Source organism: Emydura macquarii, unplaced genomic scaffold, assembly GCF_026122565.2.
Source record: "Emydura macquarii macquarii isolate MOO-44397 ecotype Brisbane River unplaced genomic scaffold, CSIRO-AGI_Emac_v2 contig_383, whole genome shotgun sequence".
In the NCBI taxonomy this organism is placed as follows: domain Eukaryota; kingdom Metazoa; phylum Chordata; order Testudines; family Chelidae; genus Emydura; species Emydura macquarii.
The window spans coordinates 9,024,274-9,049,711 of record NW_027130520.1 but is presented as its reverse complement, the minus strand read 5'-3'; the positions used below and the strand labels follow the sequence as shown (position 1 = coordinate 9,049,711).

Sequence of the window (25,438 nt, the reverse complement as noted above, 5' to 3'; positions counted from 1 at the left end):
GTAGCCATCTAGTCTGACCCTGTCACAATATCTATATTGAAAATTATGTTCTTAAAGTCTTAGAGTGAAGACAGGTCAACAGGAGGCGACATACCTCAGAAATGTTCCTGTCAGGCAGGAGGTAACTGATACCCATCTCCCTGTCTGGTCATTTGTGTACTGGATGCCTCACAGTGCGTGCCTATTTGCATACTGAGTCAGCTGCATGTTAAGATATTGTGTAATATAGAAGAAAGGAAATCTACATAAAGAAAAACAGCATGGAGTGCCTTGTTTATGAATAAAAACAAAGGAATGGTCTGGTATATCTTGGAGGGCAAACAAACAACTGCAATCTTTCACCCAGGAGACAAACTGATAGTGTGTCTACCTCATGAAAGAAGGGTTACAGCCAGTCTAGCTGTGAAGTGCTGCAAGGGTTTTCAGTTAGCAGTACTTTATTAGACATGAGTGTATCTTGTTAATTAAGCATAGACACTAGAATGTATGTTATGATTTTATTGTATATGCAACCATTTGTTTCCAGTACTTATACTTGCTACTACTTGAATCTCTATGCTTCATTAAATAAACTTATACTAGATTTCACTGTAAACCTGTCTGAGTGATGTGAATTAAGCAATTTGGTTACGTGAAGTGAAATTGGTAAACTGGGCTTCTTTAGAAACAGCAGATTGGTGAATACTACAATATCGGTGAATACTGTCCAGTGGATCAGGGCTGGACACTCCAGGGAGACACTCAAAGGGCTCAGGGGTTAGAGTATGCCTGTTGCTAACCTGCAGAGTAACAATGGGACCTGCAAGGCATAGAAAGGAGTGCTTGTGTTGTCCATGGCTGGTGGAGTTGGGGAGCTGATCCCCAGCAGGCACAGGCAAGGCTTCTCCATGCTAAGGGCAGGTGGTAGCAAGGAGCCTCACAACCCTGGGTACCTCTGGGAAGTGCCACATACTCCTGTAGAGGAATGTCCCCAGAGGCAGCAATAGCTAAGGGAGCCCTGCAATGGCTCCAATGGACTAGCTTTGTTATTGGGGGGCAGAAGGTCCCAAAGCCAGTGCAGGGCACAGAAACTCTGTGTAGAAGGCCCTGGCCTCCTGCTGATTTTGACCCTGATTTGACAACTAGACCTTTGCTGCTGTGAAGACCCCAGAGGAATGAATCTGACTGAAGAATCAGGTAGAACTGCTATTTGCTACAGGGAACAGGTGGGAAACTGAACAGCTGGGAGGAAATTTCTTGGGGAATCTTGCAGAGGTACCCAGGGTCATCTCCCATGGAAAGGGTGATCTGGGCCATGACTATTAAATCTAATTTATTAGCATTAATATTACTTTTTATGTTCTTATAATTGCAATTAACAGGGCTGTTTTAATATATTTTAGAATGCCATGTTAAATATTCTAGAGACAAGCGATGCATTTTTAAGGATGAAAATAACATGTTTTTATTATCTTTTAAAGAATTAATCAAAATATCAAATTTAAGTGTTTTTAGGGGTTTGAGTTTTTTTGAGGGAGGGTGAGGATTACTTTAAAAGGGTAAGAAAACTTTCACTTTAAAAATATTGCCTTTGGACATGAATATTTTTAGGTAGGATGGAGGAAATAAAGTGCTTGTCTGAACAGAGAGAGATGAAAATACTGCTTGGAGTTGATAAGTTTTGTGAAGTATTTGCACAAAACTGTTTATTTAAAATGTCTCTCATTAGCCTAAGAAAGAGAAAAAGGTTCAGATCCCTCTTTGAATCAATATCTAAAATACTAGTGTAAATGGTGGGTGCAGACTTTAAAATAGCTCATAAATTTTGCAAGTGTGGTATAATTTAGTAATTTGGGATGGTTGTTTCCTCTACAATGCATTGAAGATGCAATTCTGAAATCACACATCAGAACTCTGACCTAGATTTCAATCTTTTCTTATCTGTGCTCTGTAAAATTAACCCCTTCATAACCTGAGCAACTATAATAAATGTCAACAAGGCAAAAAATTGCAGTCTCAGCTTTATCTGGCACTGTTGAAAATGAAACATGCTTACAAATAACTTATTCTAAAGGAATAATAATAATAATCATAGAATCATAGAAGATTAGGGTTGGAAGGAACCTCAAATCATCTAGTCCAACCCTCTGCTCAAAGCAGGACCAACCACAACTACATCATCCCAGCCAGGGCTTTGTCAAGCCGTACCTTAAAAACCTCTAAGGATGGAGATTTCACCACTCCCTCGGTAACCCATTCCAGGGCTTCACCACCATCCTAATGAAAAACCTTTTCCTAATATCCAACCTAGATCTCCTGCACTGCAACTTGAGACCATTGCTCATCTGCTACCACAGAAAACAGCCCAGCTTCATCCTTTCAGATAGTTAAAGGCTGCTATCAAATCCCATCTCATTCTTCTCTCCTGCAGACTAAACAAGCCTAGTTCCCTCAGCTTCTCCTCATAAGTCATGTGCTCCAGCCCCCTAATAATTTTTTGACCTTCGCTGCCCTCTCTCCAATTTGTCCAAATCCTTTCTGTAGTGGAGAAATAAATAAATAAATACACGTTGTGAATAATGTTCTTATTTAGTACTTTTCAATTGTATATCTCAAGGTGTTTTATAAAAGAAAGTATGTATTATATAAGTACAAAAAGGGAGTCATTCTCTCTGAAACCAATTCAGACTCCATTAATGTGGTGTATTTGACAACCATGTCACCATGTAGGGTGCTTTCAAGACTGATAGTCTTACAGAATATAAATGGATGATTGACTCTACCCTTTAATTCTATCATTGCTCAATTTTAATGTAAGGAATAGCACTAATAAAGTGTACTAGAATATAACTTATTAACAAATCATCCAATTCTATGGTGAGTATTGTCTTTCATTAGGTGATAAGAGATGGAAAATGTTGACTTTTGAATTTCTTCTGCTATAACTTCCACCAGCAGTAAAGGTTATTACATTTGTATGTTGAAGGCAAATATATACCATACTATAAGATTACCCAGTCTAGACCTCAGAAATTACCTCAAGACATAACTGGCCTGATCCAAAGCCCATTGAAGTCAATGGAAATACTCTCTTTGGCTTCAATAATCTTTGGATCAGGTCTAATAGGAATAAATTACCCAAATATCACAATCCAGCTTTAAAAAAGAGAAGTGATAGAGATAAAAATGACTCTGTAAATATGGTACCTTAATAGTGTAAATACAGTATGTGTTTCCTACATTTCTTCCAAGACATCTCTCTTTATCTTACTGCTAGTAATACAGTACCAAATTGAAGAAAAGCAAACTATGTTATTCTTCTTTACACATCAAATGCATACAAGTTTATTTTTGGTTGGCTATGTTAGAATCAGTCCACAGTCCTGGTAGTTAGAGAAACCTCTTCTGATTTGTAACTGAGTGAACATGATATGTAAGTCATTGAGGAAGAATAAATATGTCATATCCAAATGGCACATTTTTAGAGTCGCATTTCTGGGCATTACCAAACTTTACAAGACTGCAATTCATTGAACCATAGGGTTAGAAGGTACTGCAAGGGTCATCTAATCTAGCCCTCTGTCAAGATGCAGGGTTTGTTGTGTCTAAATTATCCAAGACAGTTTGCTATCCAGCCTCTTACAAATCATGAACGAAATACTCTATATGTTGGAAGATTCAGCAGGCAGAGAATTCTGGAAGGCCTCTTGAAACTACTTTCCACATTGGACCAGATTTTAGACAGTGATGCAGAGACCTGTGCATAGTCCTGTCATGAATATCCCAGAAAGGTATTTCTTTTACATGCAAGGTAACACAAACATCTGCCGTGTTTACCACCTCTCAAGTAAATTTCTTAATCACTGGATTACAGACTCATTCTCACTGTGTCTCAGGCACAATGTATATTGAGTTACATATACAAAGTGGAACAAATTCAAAAGGAGAGATTAAGACAGACCCACATCAGAATATCATATTGTCCAGTGGTTAGAGATATCTCAAGCTGGTAGATGGCCTCTTGGGTGGCATAGTCATTTGAGGCTAGATTCACAAAATAATTTAGGTGCCTAACTGCCACTTTAGGCACCTTAATCCGAGATTCAGGCCTGACTGGGAATCACCAGCCCCCCCACTTAGATGCCACCAAAATCTGCAGGTCCCTAAACTTGCTTGGCACCTACATTTTTGCAGTAAAGTTCCTTTGGCATCTATGTTTCTGCCCCTGATCACGTGCAAAGCAGCTCCACACCAGATGTCCAGATGCCTAAGCCCTACAGCAATGCAGGAACCAGGGAAAGATAGGTGGTCCTCTGCCTAACTCGCCTGTAGTGTCTGATCTGGTAAATGGACTCATATTGGGCCTCTATAAGCATGCTTATACATGATGATGATCATGAGAAGTGAATGTAGCCCCTGGTCTAGTTTAGTGCATCCCCTAAATTGTTCTAATTTATGCCAGGCTTGAAACGGAAACAGCTTTAGATTTAGGGAGCCACAGTTGAATACCATGTGGCTCTCTCTCTCTCAGCTTCATTTAGAGAACCCAGGTCTGAATATCAGTGCCTCAAGAGATTTTTGTGGCTATAGCATTTGCTTTACTTTCTTAGTAAAGTGTGTTACATTTATTAAACATCACTAAAACATAATTAGATGAACCAAATCTCAGCAAAGTTCATGTAATTAAAACTGTTTGACCTGTGGAAAGTCCCACATGAAATGTGTAATAGAATTTAAGTTTGTATTAGGAAGGCTTTAAATTATTGGTTTATTTATATTTAATTAAGGAAAGCTAAGTGCCTCACTTTTCTCTCTCAGATATAGCAAAATGATTTGCAACCAGGGAGTTATAATACAGCCATATCAAAATACACTTATACTGATATTAACAGTATTTTACTTACCATATTTCTGCACTCTTTAACTATTTAAAAGAGTTCACAAAGCAGCTGCAGTACAACAGTTTTCAATTTTAATAAATCTCTGACCAAAATAACGTAACATTTCCCCAGTATAATTAGTGAAGCATACTACAACTTATCTATCAAAGCTCTATCTCCCTTCAAATAAAGACAGACAAAACAAATATTGTACTTTCAAAGTCACTGGAATTTCAGCAAGGTGTTCCCAATACTAAGATGCTGAAAAAATAAAGCCAATACAAAAGAACTATGATTGAAAAGCACACAGGAAAGCCAAGGAACTCGTTAGCGATTTAACATATGCACAGTATGTAGCACAAGCACATCAATAAAATGTTAAATTAAACTGTGCGTATATATATGCAAGCAATAAACACCTCAGGCATGCTGAAAATTTACCTGAATTATATGAATATAAGCCTTTATCTGCAAAACAAATATTAAAATGAAGTGATGTCAGGAAAAAATACATGAAATCTATACATGTAACAGGGATGCTTAGAACCTGTGAACTTGCAATCACTTTTCTGTTTAGAGTGAAGGAGGAGTTATGGCCATATTAATGCTTAACCATTTCCATAACAGTATTTATTTCAAAACAAATTAAAATACAAAAGAAGAAAACCACAGTAAATAGTGGAAATTAAACCACAACAATGTGATTTGGTCACCAGTAGAAAGTCAACTTCTATTCCCAGTAACCATATAATATTGATAAAGATACTCCAATTGTTGCCTATTCTGAACTAAAACTATACTATAATTGTGAATAAATGCTTACTTTTTAATGGCAACCCTGTCTGTTCAAATAATATTCGGTGATGTGAATTTTAACATAATAAAACAATTAATTACTGTCCTTAACTGATTGTACAGTGCTTTTGAATTGGAGGTGTCTCCAGCACAATATTATCAGCAGCGTTCAATTGTGGCAATTCTGCATGCTGTCATGAGCTGGCACCTAAAGTGCTGTTCCTGATTTACCAGCCTAAAACATGAAGTCCCTGTCAATCTTCGCCTCCTCCCACCAACTCATTGCCCCCAATCCTGTAAGCCTCACTGAGTTTGGGACTACTGACATGAACAAAGTTATTCATGTGGGCAAATCCTTGCAGGATTTAAGTTATTGTTTGTATTCCTTCTATGCTTCCTCACCTAACAGCCCAGCAGACCAAATCACTTATTTTGTGTGGTTGACTTATTTTTTAATATAGTTTGTCTATTTTACAGGTCTCAAACTCATATGCAATTGAATAAATTTTTTCAAAATTTCAAATTTTTTTGAACAAAATTCATTATTTGAACGTATGTGAAAAAATGAAAAGTCACTTTTGCATTTGCAAATTTGTAAATTACCACAGGAGGAGCTGATGCAACTGCCTCCACAAAGCAATGAGAATAGGGTTGGGAGACAGGAAGTCCTGAGTTCTATTTGGCCATTAACAGGCTCTAATAATATTTAGCACATAACAGCTTACTAATATTATTTATGCTTTGCAACACCCTTATAATGTTGTGAATTATAATTGCCCCCCTTTTAAAGATGAAGAAACTGAAATTCAGTGAGGATATGACCTGTCCAAGGTCACACAGCACGTCAGTATCAGAATCAAGATTGGAACCCAAGTCTACAGACAACTAGTCTTAGCAGTAATCCGTTAGATCAGTTTGACTTCAAAGGCAAGTCACTTAATCTCTCTGAGCCTCAGTTTCCCACTGGGTAAAAAGTAGATGATGTTACTAACCTACCTACAAATGGCAATCTTTAGTTCTGTATATTATCAAATTTTGTTGTTGATCAATATAATTAATTTCTGGGGCTTGGCCCTCTGATCTTTCCACTAGACCATATAGTTTCAAGGGACACACAATCACTGTAATCACTGATTTCTCCAGCAGGGAGTTACACATCTAAATACTTTTGTGAATCTGGGCCAAAGTTTCTTGTAATTACAGAGGAATAGACTTTCTAAGGCTTTAGTTCTGCAAAGAGCTGTACAAAGGCAGATCTTCCGGAAGGCCCAGGCCTATGTCCATGTGGAGATCATTACATGATTGGGGCTTATGACTATCAAGCAGCCACCTTTGCCTTTGCATACTTATAAGAGAGAAACTGAAACATTAGAATAATTTTAAACTTTTAAAAGATTTTTCCAGAAATTATTATAAAATGATATATGATCGTTTATTATGCCAAGTCATTATATCAAGAGTATATTACCTTCAGTCAGAATAGAATACTCCCTTCTGGACCTACATACTTTAAACCTTTTTTAAATACCACCTAATCTGCTATCTTCGTGGTATTCAACAAAGTAAATTTAGCCTGCAAATGGGGTAATCTTCTATGAAGACATGTATTTTTTCTCTCACAGTTTTCATTTTTGGCCCTCTTGATTCAGAATGAAATTATTATGGGAGCAGAATGGTTTATAACTTCATTATATAAAGTAGCCAGACCCAGAGAACTAGAAACAAAATCCAAATTCCCATCCATGGTTTCGGAAATTTTTCCTGGCCCTTCAAATGTTTTTGTGGTTTATTCACACTTTACTGTAGCCTCTTTTTAATTATCCAAAACAGCACAAAATTCATAGCCTAAATAGTTTTCCTTTCATAAGGAAAAATGGTAGTTTAAAGGCTTTCAGACACCCCTGTATCATGTTAAATACCTTTTTGTTAAAGGATTTAATAACTCATCCATGTATAATAATAAGATAATACTGGTACTTATAGTCATAGCTTATGAACAAAACACTTATACATGCAAACCAAGATAACATGCCCAAGGCCTGTGTTCCACAAAAGAGAAAAATTATGTAAAAATCATGAAAGAAAAGAGAGACATTATTCTTACTCACTAGAGTTAAATATGTATAATATAGTCACTATTTGTGGGTCTGTGCTGCTACATGTAAAATGCTCCATATTATAATACTCAAAAATTATTGATATGCTTCTCTATTAAGTGCCACTTGCCTATTGACTGGTGAGGCTGAATGGTTATAATTATCTCAGATTTGATGGTGGTGGCATTGATTTAAAATTATTTTATTGGTTTTTCATACGCATAGTACAGTGAAAGGAAAGAGATGAGATATAAACGATATATAAGGTCCTGATCCAGCAATGAGTTGTACATGAGCAGATCTCCGCCTGTGCAGAATCCCAATGAAGTCAATAGAGTTTCTGTCAGCATGGATCTCATTGCAGAATCAGGGCCTAAGTGTACAATAACTCTGTTTTCACAGGGTGAAATCTCAAATACATCACAATACTTATATAAGTAATTAATAAACGTTTCTAATTTCAGTAATATCAATACAAAATCTTGTGGTTTTTCACAAGTTGCAACAATACGAATTTGCAAACTTGAACATTACAGTGCAGTGGGAAGGATGGGTTGAATCTACAGTATAAAATTCTATTCATCCCCAGTTTGCTGAAGATAGAGGGAAAGTATTGCCAGTGAACTCCAAAGTACTCCATCCAGGATCACAAATGCAGTCAATGATGTTTCTCAGAAATTAACTAACAGAAGAAAACTCTTTGGGTCAGTCACCTATGAACTGAGTCCTCTAGTTTGTTAAATTCCCAATGTTTATGGTTGGACCTGAAGGTTTCTAGTAATTTAAAATCTGAAGCATAGCCCCAGAAAAAATAGGTTGTCTCCTGGTAAATAGCCTAATATTTTAGCTATGAAGAGGTCTTCAGAATTCATACCCTCATCTATATCTCTTTTTAGGGATATAAATTATTTTCTTGTCATCCAGATTAATGAGGCTAGATTATGAAAAGAATGTTTTTCTTTCATATACTAAATGCAGATTTCTTTTGTAGCATGTGCTGCATTCAGTCTTTGTCCCTTTGATCTGAAATGCTGATGGCCACAATTCCTCCCTTACCAGATTTCTTTTCAACATCTCATTTTGGAATCATGTAGATTGGTGAAGGAGATCCTCATTAACTTTAATTCTAAAAATAAACAATATAAAGTTCTTCATGTAATAAAACCAGTTGGTAATTTCCTTATTTTCAGATATTTTGAGGACTCTAATTTGATTTTCTAGATATTGGGTTTTTTTTTTTCTTCTGGCAATCACATTCTCTTTCACCTTTTCAGGATAATGCAGTTTAATCCGTTATTTTGGACTTCAGTGTGTTGATTCTCACAGTTAATTTCCAAATGCTGTTACTTCTGAAAAGTTCTAAATCCTTCCTTGAAGATGAAAGTTTGACATGAATTAATTTTTTCCCCTAGTGAAAGTGCTCATAGTATAAAACTTTTCTCTCCCAGGATCTCAGCCATATTATGTATCCATATGAATTCTGCAGGTATCCACTCCTAGATACTAGACGTTCTAGAGAAGATGTATTCCAGAGGGACAGTAAAAGTTTGTTTTGTACATTTTTTTTCTTTTTTGGCATTTTACCACTATCAATGCTGTCCACTTACACTCTGTGGTTAGTGGATGAATAATTAACAGCAGAGCGTGGTTTTAAAGCTGTAAGAACTAACTTTGAAAATATTAATCTGTTGGTTTTTTAATACTAAGTAAAAATAAATAACAATAATTCAATTATTTTATAAATAACTAAAACAAATTCTAATAAACAAGGGAAATGACTCTATAAACAAAACAGAATTAGTACAGAGTAAAAAATAACACTCTATGTGCCTCAAAATATGAAATAATTTTACAGCTTCAGCCTATATGATTCAAATATAAAACACTATCCACCCCACACCCCAAAATATGCTAATAATTGTAAATCATAGAATCATAGAATATGAGAGTTGGAAGGGACCTCAGGAAGTCATCTAGTCCAACCCACTGCTCAAGGCAGGACTAACCTCAGCTAAATCATCCCAGCCAGGACTTTGTCAAGTCGCAGCTTAAAAACCTCTAAAGATGGAGATTCCACCACCTCCTTAGGTAACCCATTCCAGTGCTTCACCACCCTCCTAATGAAAAACTTTTTCCTAATATCCAACCTAGACCTCCCCCACTGCAACTTGAGACCATTGCTCCTTGTTCTGTCAAGTGTGAAACAAATATATTTTTCTTTTCAATTTGAAGAATACTACATATGTCCCCTGGGATACACAGAGAGGAAAAGTCATCCAGATTTGCAGGCCCACAGTACAGAAGACTTTGCCTCTCAACCTCTTGAGAACTACAGATAGCTTTAGTTCTATTGATCTGAATGCTATAAAGTATTAAATATGATACCATTCCACAACATTTAGTTTACCTTACTTATTTACTTTTCCATGGAATTTGAGGTATTTTCTACATCTCATATGAGAAATATTACAAATGCCACAATTTAATTATCAACTACAGGTGTCAAATGCCCGGTTTTTTTTAATTACCTATAATTTTGTGTGTACAATCAGTTGTGAGAAGCAAACTAATGCAAATAACTCTCCAGTTATACTGTTGAATTGACAATAATTTTTATTAATTTTGCCTGGAATTTTTTATGCACAGCCGATTTTGGGTGCATAATTAGAGGCTGGGTTGATGCTGTTGTAAAAATGTAGCTCAAATGTCCACTTATGATCAGTGAGATGGATATTTACATTTTATGTTACCTTAGACTTTATGTGCTGTATGAATGAAAAAGCTTAAACCATAGTCATTATATAAGAGCCAAACAGTGCCATTTGTATAGTATGACACTATGAATTCCTTTGGCTGAAAGGCCTTAAGAAAATATACTTTTATGTTCTAATGTTGTATATTTGAGAGTTCTGCATTAGTTGTAACCTATGAGTGGATATAGATATAAAATATATGATACCTCCAGATAAAATGCACCGCATTTCTCAATAGAACGTCAAGGGATTGGATATCATGGGGGGATTGGTTAAGGATACAAGGCCCTTCATCTGCACCAATTCAAGTCCAGCACTGGCTGGAGATGACTAAAACTTGTAACCATCTGTTGTATGTTCAGTGACAAAAGTGAAAATCAATGATGGGTTTAGACTGATTCTTAGTGGACATGTCTGCATCACAAAATCTGTCTGTTCAGAGAAATCAAGGAATAAATGGGTATAGAAACTGAACTATTCTCTGCTAGAGCTGGCCACTGCAAAGCAGCATATGGAGCACTGTGGGAAGCTTGCTGTACACCTCTGGCTGTGCATAAATACACAGCTGCATTTTCAGGGCTGGGAATCTGCCAGTTTTCATGAGCACTAAAATTCACTGAAGCTAAAAAGAGTGACTCAAGTAAAACAAAATATCCCCAACTCTAGAAAGAAAAAAAGTTGGGTGACTGTAATTGGCTCTTTTATATTACCTTCAGAGAACAAAATTAAGTGATTTTCTTTTCTTTGAAGATACATATTTATAGTAGAGCTACACTACTGGAGTTCATAAAGCCCAAATATGTCTGCATATGAAAAAACAAATAACCTTGTAATTCAAGTTCTTTTTTTTTTTTTTTTTTTTTTGAGTGAGAGAGAGAGTGAGAGAGAGAGAGAGAGAGAGAGAGAGTACCTCTAATACAGTGAAAATGTCTATCTTTTTAAAAAATGAGAAATAAGACATTTCTAAGAGCAACAACTTTTTTATACATGAACTAAGACAGCTCTTATTGTACAAACTAACAATAATACACTTAGTGGCATTCCACAATACAAATAAAAGATGTGAGGGTTGATCTACTCTTGTCCCAACCTAGAGACAGCTTTTGTAACCCCAGTAGCCAAAAGCAGAATTCACTATGCAACACATAGTCGAAGCAACAAGGTCTATAAAAAGTAAGTAAGGGAATTCCCGATAGCTGCTCTGTGTATCTTCTGAGCAGGATCTGATCTGAAACTAACTAATTTTGCTGTCATACCTCTGACTAATAACAATAGATATAGTCATGCTACCATTGTGATATGGTTACTTCAGACAGTTTGGCCTTATGTATCAGTGCCAATGAAAGAAAATGGCTAGATTGACTTTCTAAAGGATTTTGTCTGTTCCAGAACAAACACTGAAGACTTTAAAAAGTCTACATATGTAGAAGTACATCAAGACAGAGATTAGGAAAAGGAAAAAGTATAAACAGGTGACTGACTGAGGTGGAACTCTGAGACCAGCTTGGAAGGTATTTGCATATATAAACACAACACCATTGTCTCTTCGTAAAATCATAGTCACTAAAGTCTGGAACTCAGTTGCCCTATAAGATGAATTCACTGACACCAGATACAACATTTTATGTATAAGAAACTTGATTTTCCAAGTATCTCTTTGCTCAATATAAGTTTCATCATCTAAGAGCCACATTAATTTCCATTATACATAAGAATTTTTAACACAGGATTCAGTAAGACTTTCACAGGTCACAAGACATGGTGAGGCCTTCAATTTAACTGAATCTTCTCTTGAAATCTCCAACAAAGAGAACAGGAATTTTCTTCACCATTATGGTGTTATTAGTTGAATATAAACTCTCTCTTCTGAGTGCAGTCACAGGGATATAAAAGTCTATTCCCCAAATACTTCCATGGCTCTCCCACTTTCTTCAGCAAGATACTGATCATTTTAAATTCAGAGATGTGACACAAAAATTTAATTCAGGCATATTCCAGTTCAAGAAATACCTAATTTTCCAATTCCTGATGCAGATAACTCATGAGATTTATTAAAGCTCAATGGAAATTCTTAGCTATCACATAGTCATTTTGCTATAAGAATTCCTAGTGAATACTACATTTCAGTTTGGACACCGTCCCAGTCCCAAATCTAGATAGTTTCAGTTCCAAAAGACATTGTTCTGTATTTCTGTGTTTGCAGAACTATGTAAATTTGAATTGTGAATAATTTATGAGCCACCAGGTTTCAAACTCTTGAAGTACATATAGTCTGGAACAGTGAAGAGAAGTTTGGACTACTGGAGCGATCATGATTCTGAAATCCTTGAGTGGGTTTCTCATCTCAATTTGGAAACACATATTGTTACTGAAATTCGGACAGCCTTGTGTCATAGCGAGAAATGTGTGAAGGTTCCAAAAATTATATTGAGTGCTTTTAACCCCTTCTTTGGCTCTAATTCTTTGGAACTCATGGAACATTTTGAGGATGTCAAAGTACGGCTTGGGAGTCAATTGGTTCAAAGCTATGTTGAAATGAAGGATTTCTGCACTAAAGTCCCGACCTCCAACCAAAGCAAATATTTGATACTGTACAGCCTTTGATAAAGCTTTCCATACTTGCTTCCATTCAGGCTTATGAGATTGGTTGGGTGAGGACAGGAAAATACAAGACATTCCTTCTCAGATCTGAAGGTATGAGGCAATATATTTGATCAGATCTTGAATCTCACAATGATCTTCCCCAAAACAAAGCAACTAGCAGTTATGGTCATCCACAATGGCCATCATCTGATTGAACATAGGCTAAGCGCTAAAAACAAACAGGGTTGCTACTCGGGGTTTAATCTTTTCTGAAAGCTATTAAAAATGAACTAAATGACAAATACAAAACTACTCTAGCACACCAGGAAAGTTAAATTTAAATTTTTTAAACGTTTTACAAAATATTAACTGCAGGAAATGAAGAAGGAACCACACTAAAAAATCACAGGAATTTGTGAATAACAGCAACATAGCTTCTGAGAAGGATAATCCTCAAAGAAGATCCTTACCTGTCAGTCTGAAAAAAACCCTAAGTATAATGATAATCTGACTGGTTGAAAGCTATGCACCACAACTTGGTGCAATAGTTTATCAATTTCAGAATATTAAAATATGGAGCATTCCAATCCCTCTCATATTCAGGTGCATGACCCAAAAGTGGACAATTATTAAAAATACTTATGTTTATGAGATTAGTTACTGGAGAGCCCATCTGGAGTTTATAATATACTGAAGGTTGTTTGGGCTCCACTGTCAAAAAAAATTTGTTTTAACTAATTTTCTTTTCAAGGTGTGCATATATGTGCATGTGCATGGAGAGAGAGTATGCATGCACAAAAAAATCTTATACATTGATTTACAATTTTTACAAATATATCTGTCGGACTCACAAAGGATACTTCACAATGCGCACAGAAATTTTTTAAAGGTAAATCACAAAGCACAACTTTGAAATACTGACTCAAGAAAGTAATTTAAATGGTAAAAACAAAGAAGGTGATAAAACAAAATGTGGTCATACACTACCACTTATTCTGCCCTAAGTATCCAATTACATTTTCCTGTACCGAGTGTAAGTTCTGTTGTTAACACTTCTGTTATTTACTGCTGTCTACTGTTGACCTCTAATACTATACTGTACAAAATGGAGTTTGCTCCAATGGAGTTATTTTGAAATAAACTTCTCCTTGCAAAATCAAACAAAAACTTTTGCATGGCAAATGGTCTGACAATTTGGAATTGTAAGAAATTAACATGCTCTTTTTACTGGTGGCATCAAAGCAATTTTATAAAATTCAATACATACAAGTCATTGAGCTTCGTTTCTTTAAGTTTAGGCTGAAGACAAAGTTACTGTGCTTTCACTTTGGGTTGTAAAATCAAATTACAAACATAAAAAAGAGGACTAGGTTCTCAGCTGATGCAAAGTGGCATAGCTTATTGACTAATTTCCTTCAGCTGAGGATCTGGCCCATATATTTTAAGAAAGAATGCATTGTCATGCAGTATTCAGTGTTAGCATTTTGAGCACTTCAGAACCTCACTGGCAATTATAAAAGGCACTGATTAATGATAATGAAAAACAAACAGACAAACAATGTCAACTTCTGCTTTTACAAATCTTTAGCCTAGAATGTAATATACTGTACACACTAATTTAGATAAGATATACACAGCGTTAGTAATATTAATCACCTACTTTGTAACCTCCGTGTAGGGCTTTCACCATGTAGTTGTCTGCGTGGCAAATATGGAGAGGGATGGGGAAGTGGCAATGACGAAACATCATGTGTCTGAAGTTTGTACCAGTGAGGTTCATCGTCTAGTAGTGCTGTCTCTAGCTCAATAAGAATCTACAAAAGAAACAAGCAAAGGTATTACAATGTAACACTATTTTAAAATAGGTATTTCTACACATTTATTCTCTTCATTCTTTTAATTTTAACATACACATTTGAAATTTTAAAAAGTTTTTAAATTCACTCAAAAATGAGCCATCAAGCCGCTTATGAACATATAGTACTTGTAACAAATCTTAACACCAAATAAGACAAATACTTATAGCTTTAGTAGCAACCTTAATGATAATCTGAACAGCATCTAAACATCTTGGGATAAATTAATGAACAATCATATTTCAGTGTGTCTTCAGTAAAGTTATACCAGGGATAAATTTGAACCATTATCAACAATCCTTAAAGAAAATGACTTGTTGAAACTATATGCATGCTGTTACTAAGACAGAACAACTAAAGAATGTATCTGATACCAGCATTACATGGTAAATTTCACGTCACTTTTGGGAAGAGTTACTATTAAGCAGTCAAATAAGTGCAAAAGTGTCAGCTTTTATTTATTTATTTTTACATCAGATAAAAATATTTTATTCAGAGCAGCCAAGAAAATCATCTGTCATTTATGTACAAAATCCTCAAATTACTGACTGATTATGAAGATTCAAAACAGTTCCAAATACCTCTCCTAAAAATTCACTTTCTTCCTCACGAACTCGTGCTTGATCCCAAAGGGTAATCTCCAACATTCGTTCTCGAAATTCTCTCCGATGAACTGGAGAATAAATGAATGTTTGGTTCCACTTGGGTTCCAATGTTTTCTTTACTGTTTTTGTTCTTCTTTTGTTTTTATCACTGCAAAGACCAATTTCAACATTAGAGACTTCACAAAGTATTTCTTGTAAAAGATTACCAAATCACAGTAAAATTCCAAAATATATCATTATTGGTATCTATACATTATTTTATTTTAAAAATATATTTCTATTTATTTTATATTATTTTGGAGCTTTTTTCTTCTTTTCATCACCTGACCATCCATTTCCAATCTAGGGCTTTCTGCCCAGGTCCTACTGCATGATAAGAGCCCTAATTATCTGACAATGTGAATACAGAAATTATTGGTTGGCATATTGATCTTCAAAAAAGTAGACAAAGTAAATATAATAAAACAATGAATCTGATCCCCTGCTAATATAGATCTTCACCTTCATTGTCTTCAATGACACTATGCCAGTTTGCACAAGTTGAGGATCTAGCCGATTATATTTTATTAGGCCAATGGTTTAAAAAATTTTGAGACAAAGTGGTCCAACAGGACTTTTTTGTAAGAAAAGCTTTTGAGAAATACAGCAATATATATGATTATGTCATAAAAGATATCACAGTATCCAAGTTGACATAAAATGGATAAACCTTTCTTCTTTGGCTAATGTCTCCCTTTTGTACTATTTCCAGTTACTTTAACATACTGTGTATGGGGAAGAAGAAAAGGGCAATCTTGCAGGGAGCTGAGCACTCTCAATCCCTATTGAAATCAATGCATATATCTTCTCAATTCTGCATGCCATCTGAATATCTTCTTTAACTTCTACTCACATATATCTTACTTTTCCCGTGACCCTACCTTCTATCTGGAAGAAAGTAAATTTTAACATAAGGATTCCTTGGCCTCCCATCTTCCCTTGAAGGAAGATCCTTTGCTCCCAATATTGTGACTATCAACTGATGACCAACCTTGTCATACCACAGCTTTATCTGTAACGAGAAAATATGCATTAGTCAGTTCATTTCTTGAACATTCTAGCATACTATTCCCCCCAAAGATCTATTTTACTCTTTAGCCCTTCAAATGTGATGGTTTTATTGATTACTACAACAAAGATAATTTGTATTCCCCTTTGTAAATTGTAGTGAGGCAGAAAAATGAAAGGATACACTGTAATAACATCAATGTGTATCAAAAGTTGTTTCATTAAAAAAATCCACATATAAGTATATTGTTTCTTTCTCATTGCTTTCCAAATAGTGAACTGTTTAAGATTATGTTCCTTTTGTAGTCTTGGGTTCTGCTGTATGTTATTCAGCTACATGGCGATCTTCAAATATTTTGCCATTTCTAAGGGCTCTATTCACAATGAATGAATGTTTCCTAGCCTGTTGGGATGGAAAGACTATGGAATGAAGCCATGGGCATTATGGATCTGTTCAAATTATATTCATAATGGCTGTGAGGCATGTTTATAAGCCTTCCACAAACCGATGAAAGGATGGGTGAATGTTTCATTATGATGATTCCCTCCTCAATCCAATTCAGCATAATAAACAAACCAAGAGGGCAAAAAATTATCTTATTCAGCTGTACAAATTATTTTTATGATTAATTAATCTCAGAATTGGATTAACCATGGAGTATCCCTTTAACTACAGATGTTAGAAGCTCAGAACAAACTGCTATTTAAACATTCCAGCCTAAACATTTTGCCTCTAAATATATATTGCTCACATACAGGACATATCTACATTAAAGCATTGCACTCTTTCAGGAGCGCATGGTGCAGCCATAGCAGGATTAAGTATTAAAAACAATCAGGGTATCACGATAGTGTGGTAACATCACTGTGACATCATTACAGACAGGCTGAAAGAGCAGACTATCTATACAAGAAATTCTGCTCCAGATAAAGGAAGAACTAGAGGTTTCAGAGGAAGCATCAGCTATTAGTGACACCCACTAGAGCCAGGAATGAGAGTGCTCAATCTTGTCACTCCACACCCACCATACCAGCACATTTTCAGGCACATACACATCCCAGCTGAGTTAAATCTTGTGATGGGAGCTGCCAACACAACTCTTGATGGGCCGGAGGTTGGAGACTGCTAACACCTCTCCTGATCTCCACTCACACTCTTTGGGTAGGCCAGTGGAAGGGGCACCTCAGATGACACCATAGCACCTAGACTTCAGGCAGTCAGAGATAGGCCTTGGCAGCTGACACACTTCTCAGGTCATATGGCAAGAACACAAGAGGCTGGCACAGGCTTCTGTAGTTTCTAGCACTTCACTCAGGTTGAACATCACCACAGCCACTCAGCTCATTTTCTGGTGAGCCAAGCAACCAAGCAACGGACTCTGAGAGGGGCTGTCCCTGCCCAAAAAATGCCTTGGGCACCCCCACTCACCCATAGAGAGGTCAGTAGGGAGGTTCTGTCTCACCAGAACACTCCCAAGCAAAAAACTCTGCGGGTGAGGGCACAGTCATTATGGGTTGCCCCTGCTGCTACCACCACCATGCATGACCAGAACTTTCCCTGCAATTGTAGCTCTGGACTGCTGCAGGCCTAGGCCAGGAACCAGAACTTAGAGCAAGGAGTTGATCTTGCCTGTGTTCTCAAAGCCCCCTCTGCTGGGTCCAGGCAGCATGGAGCAGGAAGCTGCCTGATTTGAAAGCTGAGGAAGAAGAGATGGACTGAGAGGGGCAGATAGTGAAAGTAGATTGGGACAAGGAGCCTGGTTGGGGGAGGCTGAAGTGGGAAAGAGGGACAGTGAGACTAAGAGTTGAGGTTGAGGGAGGGAGTTTGGGACTGACTGGCCAAGAAGACTGGGAGTGGGAGCCCACGAGAAAAACACAAGGAGACTGGGACCAGTAGGTAGTGGGGGAGAGAAGGCTGAGATTATATGATAAGCAGAGGGGGAGGCAGAGTCTGGAAGAGAACAAGACTGGTAACCAGTGGGGTGCTCAGGGGAGGTGGTGGTGGAAGGGAGACAGATCTGATGAGGAGCCATGTGCATAGTAAAGATGGCTATCATATGCATGATCCCTGCTTCATTTGTTGCAAATGTTTGAAGGTGTGTAGTGAATGAGGCAGGGGATTACAGGAAGAAGGAGACTCTCATGCTTAAGGCAGTTGAATACTCCTGTGAGGAACTGGATTCTATCTCTGCCTCTGTCAAAGAGTTCCTATGCAATGCTGGACAAGTCACTTAAACAAAACTTTTCACAGGTGGACACTAATTCTGTGTTCTTCATTTTATGGGTGCCCAACTTGAGACCCTGAGGTCTTATTTGTAGAAGGGCTGAGCACTCACAGCTGGAATTGAAGTCAATGTGAGTTGCGCTTTGAACATATTAACTGTTATATGATGCTAAGTAGTATGAAAAACTCGGGCAGCCTAGGCATCTCAAAGTGGACATAGACAGTTGTATGTCCCAGATGTAAAAACAGAATATAATCCAAAATTTGTGGATTATTTTTACTTTAAACTCTTTGTGCCTCAGATCCTCATTTGTGAAATGAGGATAATGCCATCCCTTCATCTCACAGGGATGGTGTGAAAAAAAATTCCTTGATGTTTGTGAAGCACTCAGATATTATAGTGATGAGCACCACAGAAATGCCCATGATAATTCTGTCTTCAGAGCAGGATTTGAATAGTGTGCAGTAATTGACACCTAGAGCCACACATTGAATAATGCGGAGAAAATATCTACTGAATAACTGCTTATTAATAGAGCACTGTCCATCCTATGCACTGAATGAGGTAGCTGAAAATATAGTATGTGATCATGTAATGAAAGACTGTTTCATAATGCATATGCATAATGGAACTGGATTAAGATTGCACAATTCTCATATGTCCTAACTTTTGAGTTGGTGAGGGGTGCATGTTGTATACTACATAAACAGTTGTATCTCCCAGATGTAAAAACAGAGTATATTGACACTTGTTAACATTATGGTATCTTTGATTTCATTATTGATTTGTTCCAATCATCACAGCCTGTCTCGGGGCAGGGAGGTACATGCAGATGTCGCTGAAGCTGACCACAAGCTTTACTGGCACCCTCTGCCATACAGACTCTAGCTCTAAGATGACTATGGTTAGCACCACCAGCCTTGGGTGGTATTGACCTTTTTTTCTCCTTTTATATATAATTTTGTTTTGTAGCTGAAATAATATGTTACTTTCTATTTTGTATCATTTTGGAGCAAATGATACCTCAATGGGATGGTTTTGTTTAAAAACTAAGTTTTGTTTAATTAAAAATAGTGTTAAAATTTTATTTAGATTAAGCTTCTATAAATGCAGATATCACTTCTGAGTTCGGGAAGTTGTGGTATAGCTGACATGAACTTTTGGCTAGCTCTCCAAAATGAAGAGTGGCTCCTGAGTATAGCCAAAACTAGACTAATGCTTTATTCTGTTTCCTAGCACTGATATATTGACAGTGCATACATTGTTATACTTGGTTAAACTTGTTGATGTTTGTGTGGCAAATTGAAACCGCAGGATAAAACAGGAATTCACAGGAATTCTGGCTGTCACGCTAATTAAAGATAGTGAACGAGAAATACGTTTAAGACTATATAATTTCCAAGGAAAGTATTGCCTAAAAGCACTCTGTATACATTAGAAAATTTCACTCGGAGTTAAACTGAAACACAAAGGTGTAAATACATCAGTGTTCAAGATACAAGCTTTGTACTTTTCAAAAAATGGTATAACCAGCCCAGATCAAGGAGGAGGATGCAAGCAAAAGAGAAACAGAAAACTATCTTTTTTGCAGTGAAAAAATAACAATGAACAAATATTCTGATTGTTGGGAACATAAATGGAGGTTACTTACTTGTAAATGGAGGTTCTTCGAAATGTGTGGTCCCTATCTGTATACCAGACATAGGTATGCATTCACACCATGCACCAGAAATTTTAAGTAAGCATTGCTTGTTGGTCTGCACATGTGCAGTTTCTTCATGCTCCAAACAGACTGTAAAGGGCAATATGGACCGATGCCTCTCCAGTTCATTTACTTACCACAAATCTGGCTGTCATCCGCAACAAAGGGGACAGAGGTTAGGTAGTAGAATACAGATAGGGACCACACTAGCAATAAGAACTCTAGGTGTCTTTCTATTTGCTTTTGTTCTCTGTAGATAAAAGGTCAGTGCACAACAGATGTCTAGGGAGCGAAGCCTTCTTTCCTCATCTTCAGCATGTGGTTTCGGAAAAAATACGAATAAGACGATGGTTTGATTCATATGAAACTACAAAATTATTTTATGGGTGACTTTTGGGTGGAGGTGAAGAAATACTTTATCTTTATAAAAGGTGGCATATGGCAGATCTGCCATTAGCATTCCCTGCTCACTCACCCTTCTGGCTGATGTGATGGCAACTAGGAAGACAACTTTAACCAAGAGATGGGACATAGAGAAGGTGGCTAATGGTTTGAATGGCAGTTTGGTAAGAACTGAAAGAGCGAGGTGGAGGTCCTACTGAGGTACTGGCTTCTCCACTGGTGAAAACGATATAGTAAGTCCATTCAGCAAACTAGTCATCATAGGATGAGTGAAGACAGTGTGGTCCTCAATAAGAGGAAAAGCACTGATTGCTGCCAGACAGACCCACAAGGAACTGATAGAGAAACCCAGTGTCTTATGAGTAAATAGGTAATCTAGGATAGCAGAAATCCCAGCAGATTCTGGAGATGATTGGTGTTGTCGTGACCTAAAAAAGAAATGTTTCCATTTGATTGAATAATATTTCTTGGTAGAACCCTTCCTGCTGTGGTTGAGAATGCACTGAACTGCTATTGAACTTGAGAGTTCTACATCCGATGTCCATCCAAATACCAGACCTTGAGTTGGAATGATTGATCATGCCATTGCGTTGCATCAGCAGATCTGGAAATGATCAGCTGTGTGTGTGAAGACAGGTTGAAATCCTCAGGAAGTCCAAGAACTGGAATTTCCTCGGACAGTTGGACATAATGAGCATGATCTGAGCCCTGACATGAGGGATCTTTTGCAGGACTTATAATATCAGTGGAATAGGAGTGAAGGCGTACCTGCAGTGGTCAGTCCAGGGTAACAGAAGGGCATTGCCCTTCAAGCCTTGGTCCAAAGCTACTCTGCAGCAGTATGGATAAGTTTTCTGTTCCCTTGTGAGGCAAAGAGATCCCAGGACAGAGATGGTTGAATCCCATTGGTTGAAGATCTCATTGAGACTAGAATCTCCCATTTATGGTCTGTTGAAAAACATTTGCTGAGACTGTCTGATAGGGAGTTCTGAGTGCCTGATAAGTTTACTGATGAGAGTGTTATGTAATATCTGATATACCAGTTCCAGAGGTCAACTGTCCCTATACATGGGGGAGGGATATTGCTCCCTCCGATTGTTTATGTAGAAGACATTAGTCATATTTTTGGACATTACTTGGATATATCAGGATCAGATGAGTGGGAGGAATGCATTGCAGACTACCCTTAATTCCAGTAAGTTGATGTGCATCATGGCCTCCTGAAGGGTCCAGGTGCTTTGTACGGTTTGATTGTTCATACAAGCTCCACAATCTACTAGAGAGACATCTATGATTATAGTGACCTAAGGTGTAGGTGTGGGGAAAGGAATTCCCATTCAAACCTTCTCCAGCTTTGTCCACCAGGCAAAAGAAGCCAAAACCTTGGTTGGAATTGTTACTTTGGTATTGACGTTGTCTTCTTCTGGTGAGTAGATGGATTACTGCCAGTTTTATAGGCAGTTTAGCTGGAAGCTGGCAAATGGAATAATGTGGATGCATGAGCCCACGTGGCTGAGGAGGGGAAAGGCAAGTCCTGACTATGGTTCACAGTCTGAGAGTGACCTGTTTTATTAGATCACTCATGACATGGAATCTTCTGGTGGGCAGATAGGCTCTTGCTCTACTTGCAATCTGAGACCTGTGCTGGGCTCCAGCCAATCCACAAGACAGGAACTGGTATGGTAGCTTCCAGTGCAGGTATATAAGCCTCACAGGAGGAACAGTAGCTCATTCTGCTCAACATCACCCCAAGGTTTGGAACTCACTCCTTTTTGATGGTGGCAACAGACTCCCCAAGTCTGAGCTGCTCCAGCCTTGTGTTCACTCCAGCCCTGTTTCTAGTCCTGCTCCAGCCTTGCTCTCAGTCCAGACTCACTTCAACCCCATTCTGGACTCCTAATTCCAGCTCTGACCATAGCTCTGATCACTAGGCCCAACTGCCATGGCTTTGACCACTAGGCCTGGTCATCTTCATCATGATTTCTGACACTGGTACATGCAGGTCTTCCTGGCCTGAATCCAAATGGGGCTTCATTGCCTGCTCCATGAGATGCTTTCGCAGACCAAGCTCTGGTCTCTCATGAGTTTGGGGAAGGAAGGAGATGCATATATTGCAAACTGGAGGTGATATGAGCCTCCCCAAGGCAATAGAGGGAGTACTAGAGACTGCCATTGACAGGGAAGGAACAGGGGCAGGAGACACAATTCTTCAACCTCAGACTCTTGACAAAGATCCTCTTCCAAGGGAGAAGCTCCCTCGAGCAGGAAGAACAAAACTAACTATGCTAGTGTGCTAAATACAGGAAAATACTGTTAAAAACTATTTACAAATTGTATTCATAGGTTCACAGTAGAGGAAGATCGAAGCAGATATGGAGGATTCCAACTCAGGTCATGTGGTGATAAAAAATAACTGGAGAGGTGTCGATCCACAGTGCCCATGATACTCTCGGTGTGGAGAATAACTGTGCATGTGCAGACCAATGGATATTATTTAAATTTACAATTATTACAATTACAAATATACAAAAATTAGACCATATCTAAAAATTTCCAAACTCAGGTGCATAATGTACATACATACCCACGTGTTGAATACATCAAGTATTGTGTAGTAGTAGTGAAGGTTAAAAATACCCAGGGACTCAGGGGATATAGAGGAAGTGTGGTGGTGGTCAGAGGGTGGGGGGAGGAAGGGGAACAGTGGGGAAACTGACAATGGAATCAGGGGCACACACCACCTTTCAGAGTGAAGAAATGAATGGGTGTTGACAGTGTTGTGTGGACATCCCTGATGTCTGTATATGAATCCAGATTAACCCATCTATCTTCCCTACTGAATATTGGGGGTCATGACTTTTTCTTCCATGATAGTTAGGAGGATGTTGTCAAAGCCATGAGCCTGAATTTCCTGGGAACCGAACCAAGCAACATTTGGCTCTTTGTCCAGAATTATGCTCTGCAGAAAACTATGCAGAGAGGTCTATAAAGGCTCCATGGACAATATGCAAAAATAAAATTTCATCTGAATAGAGCCCTTAATTAGAACTGTAATAAGTAATCATTGTTAGAGATGCTTATTCCTTACACACTCATGTCATTTGCTGTGTATTCTGTGTACAAAATTATGTTATTTTTACTCTCTTAATCATGAGTAACATGATTATTTGGTCAAATGAAGATACCTTTCACTCTTCAATGAAATAAATTATTTTAAATGGGATTTATATCAGGATTTTTGTCATATGTAATGTAATTAAAATGATGAGCTACCACATGTGACTTTTAAATTACTATACTGCATAAAATCCTGGAATTTAGGCTGATTTTTCCTTTTCAAGTGAACACTTGATTATCAGGTGAAATTGCTATTTCATAATTTCTTTTGAAAATATCTAAGCAGAAGAGAAAAATAATTGAATTACTTAAATGATATATAAGGTAGTGGCCAGTACTTGGCCTGCTGGGAATTCTAACAATGTATGTCTGAGTTTGTATATATCTTTTATTTTCCATTTTGATTACCACCTTCAGAAACCAGCATTATCAGTCATATATTCAGGGATCTGCATGGAAGTTCTTAATAGATATCCAGTACATGTCAGTAGCACATAGTAAGAATTATTATTTTAAACAATATTACCAGGATTTTAGCCTTCTGCTCCCAATTTTTTTACATTTTTATTCTGAATTTATAGTAAGGCAAATGTATATACCACTTTAGGGAAATCACAAATTATGGGGGGAAAATTAGTCAGTGTGCTTTGCTTATTAAATTTTAATCTCAGCCAAACCCTTTTTCTGCTGTCTGACCTATCTCATATTCCCTTCAAGTAAATACTATGATAATTTTTCTTCCATTTCAATATGAAAATTAAAAATTTCTATCTCGTCATTTGGAACCTTTCATTTTCACCTTTACTTGAGCCACTGCTTGTGCAATACAAGAAAAAATTATACAATTCTCAAACAAAATATGAACATTTCCATAAAAATATTTTGTAACAAAAGCAGGTAATATTCTACATATAAAAAAACTGGAAAAAAAAACATGCAGCAAAACAAAAGAAGCATTATAACATATTACAACTACATTTGAGTTAATCTACAGTACCTTACGGATTTCCTAATGAAAATAGGCAAACAACTTGTACCCAAATAGGACTGTAAAACTCAAATTCGATAACAGGCAGACAGAAATTATTTTTGAATTAAATCAGATTTTGATTAAATCAACCTACTTTTCAAAATGCAAGCACTGAGCATAATATACATAAAATTCATTTCTTTAGACAAGGTACAAATTTATTTGCCGATCTTCCACTGAAGGAACAAATATTAATTGGAAAATGCAAAAAAGGATGTGTTAAGTAATGATAATGAATGATTTAAAGAGACATCAACCTTGTTATAATGAAATCAGACATCCACAATACAAGATTATTTACTACTTGTACAATACACATATGTATGTATGCAGAACACAGTCATTATCACTGATGAAATCTGTGTGAG

The 25,438-nt window shown here is 37.2% G+C and overlaps 1 protein-coding gene across 16 annotated transcripts in view; it reads right to left on the bottom strand.

Annotated features, from left to right (window-relative positions):
• RIMS2 (regulating synaptic membrane exocytosis 2) overlaps positions 1-25,438 on the bottom strand; it is a 738,692-nt gene that overhangs the window by 247,761 nt on the left and 465,493 nt on the right. For 15 of the 16 annotated variants that reach the window (XM_067537367.1, XM_067537370.1, XM_067537357.1 and 12 more), the window contains 3 exons: positions 16,468-16,598; positions 15,524-15,695; positions 14,747-14,900 (listed from right to left, as the gene is read on the bottom strand). In XM_067537367.1, the coding sequence (XP_067393468.1) occupies positions 14,747-14,900; positions 15,524-15,695; positions 16,468-16,598 (457 nt within the window). Of the gene's footprint in view, positions 1-5,300; positions 5,328-14,746; positions 14,901-15,523; positions 15,696-16,467; positions 16,599-25,438 lie in introns of all 16 variants that reach the window. The other variant, XM_067537355.1, reaches the window with a different exon arrangement.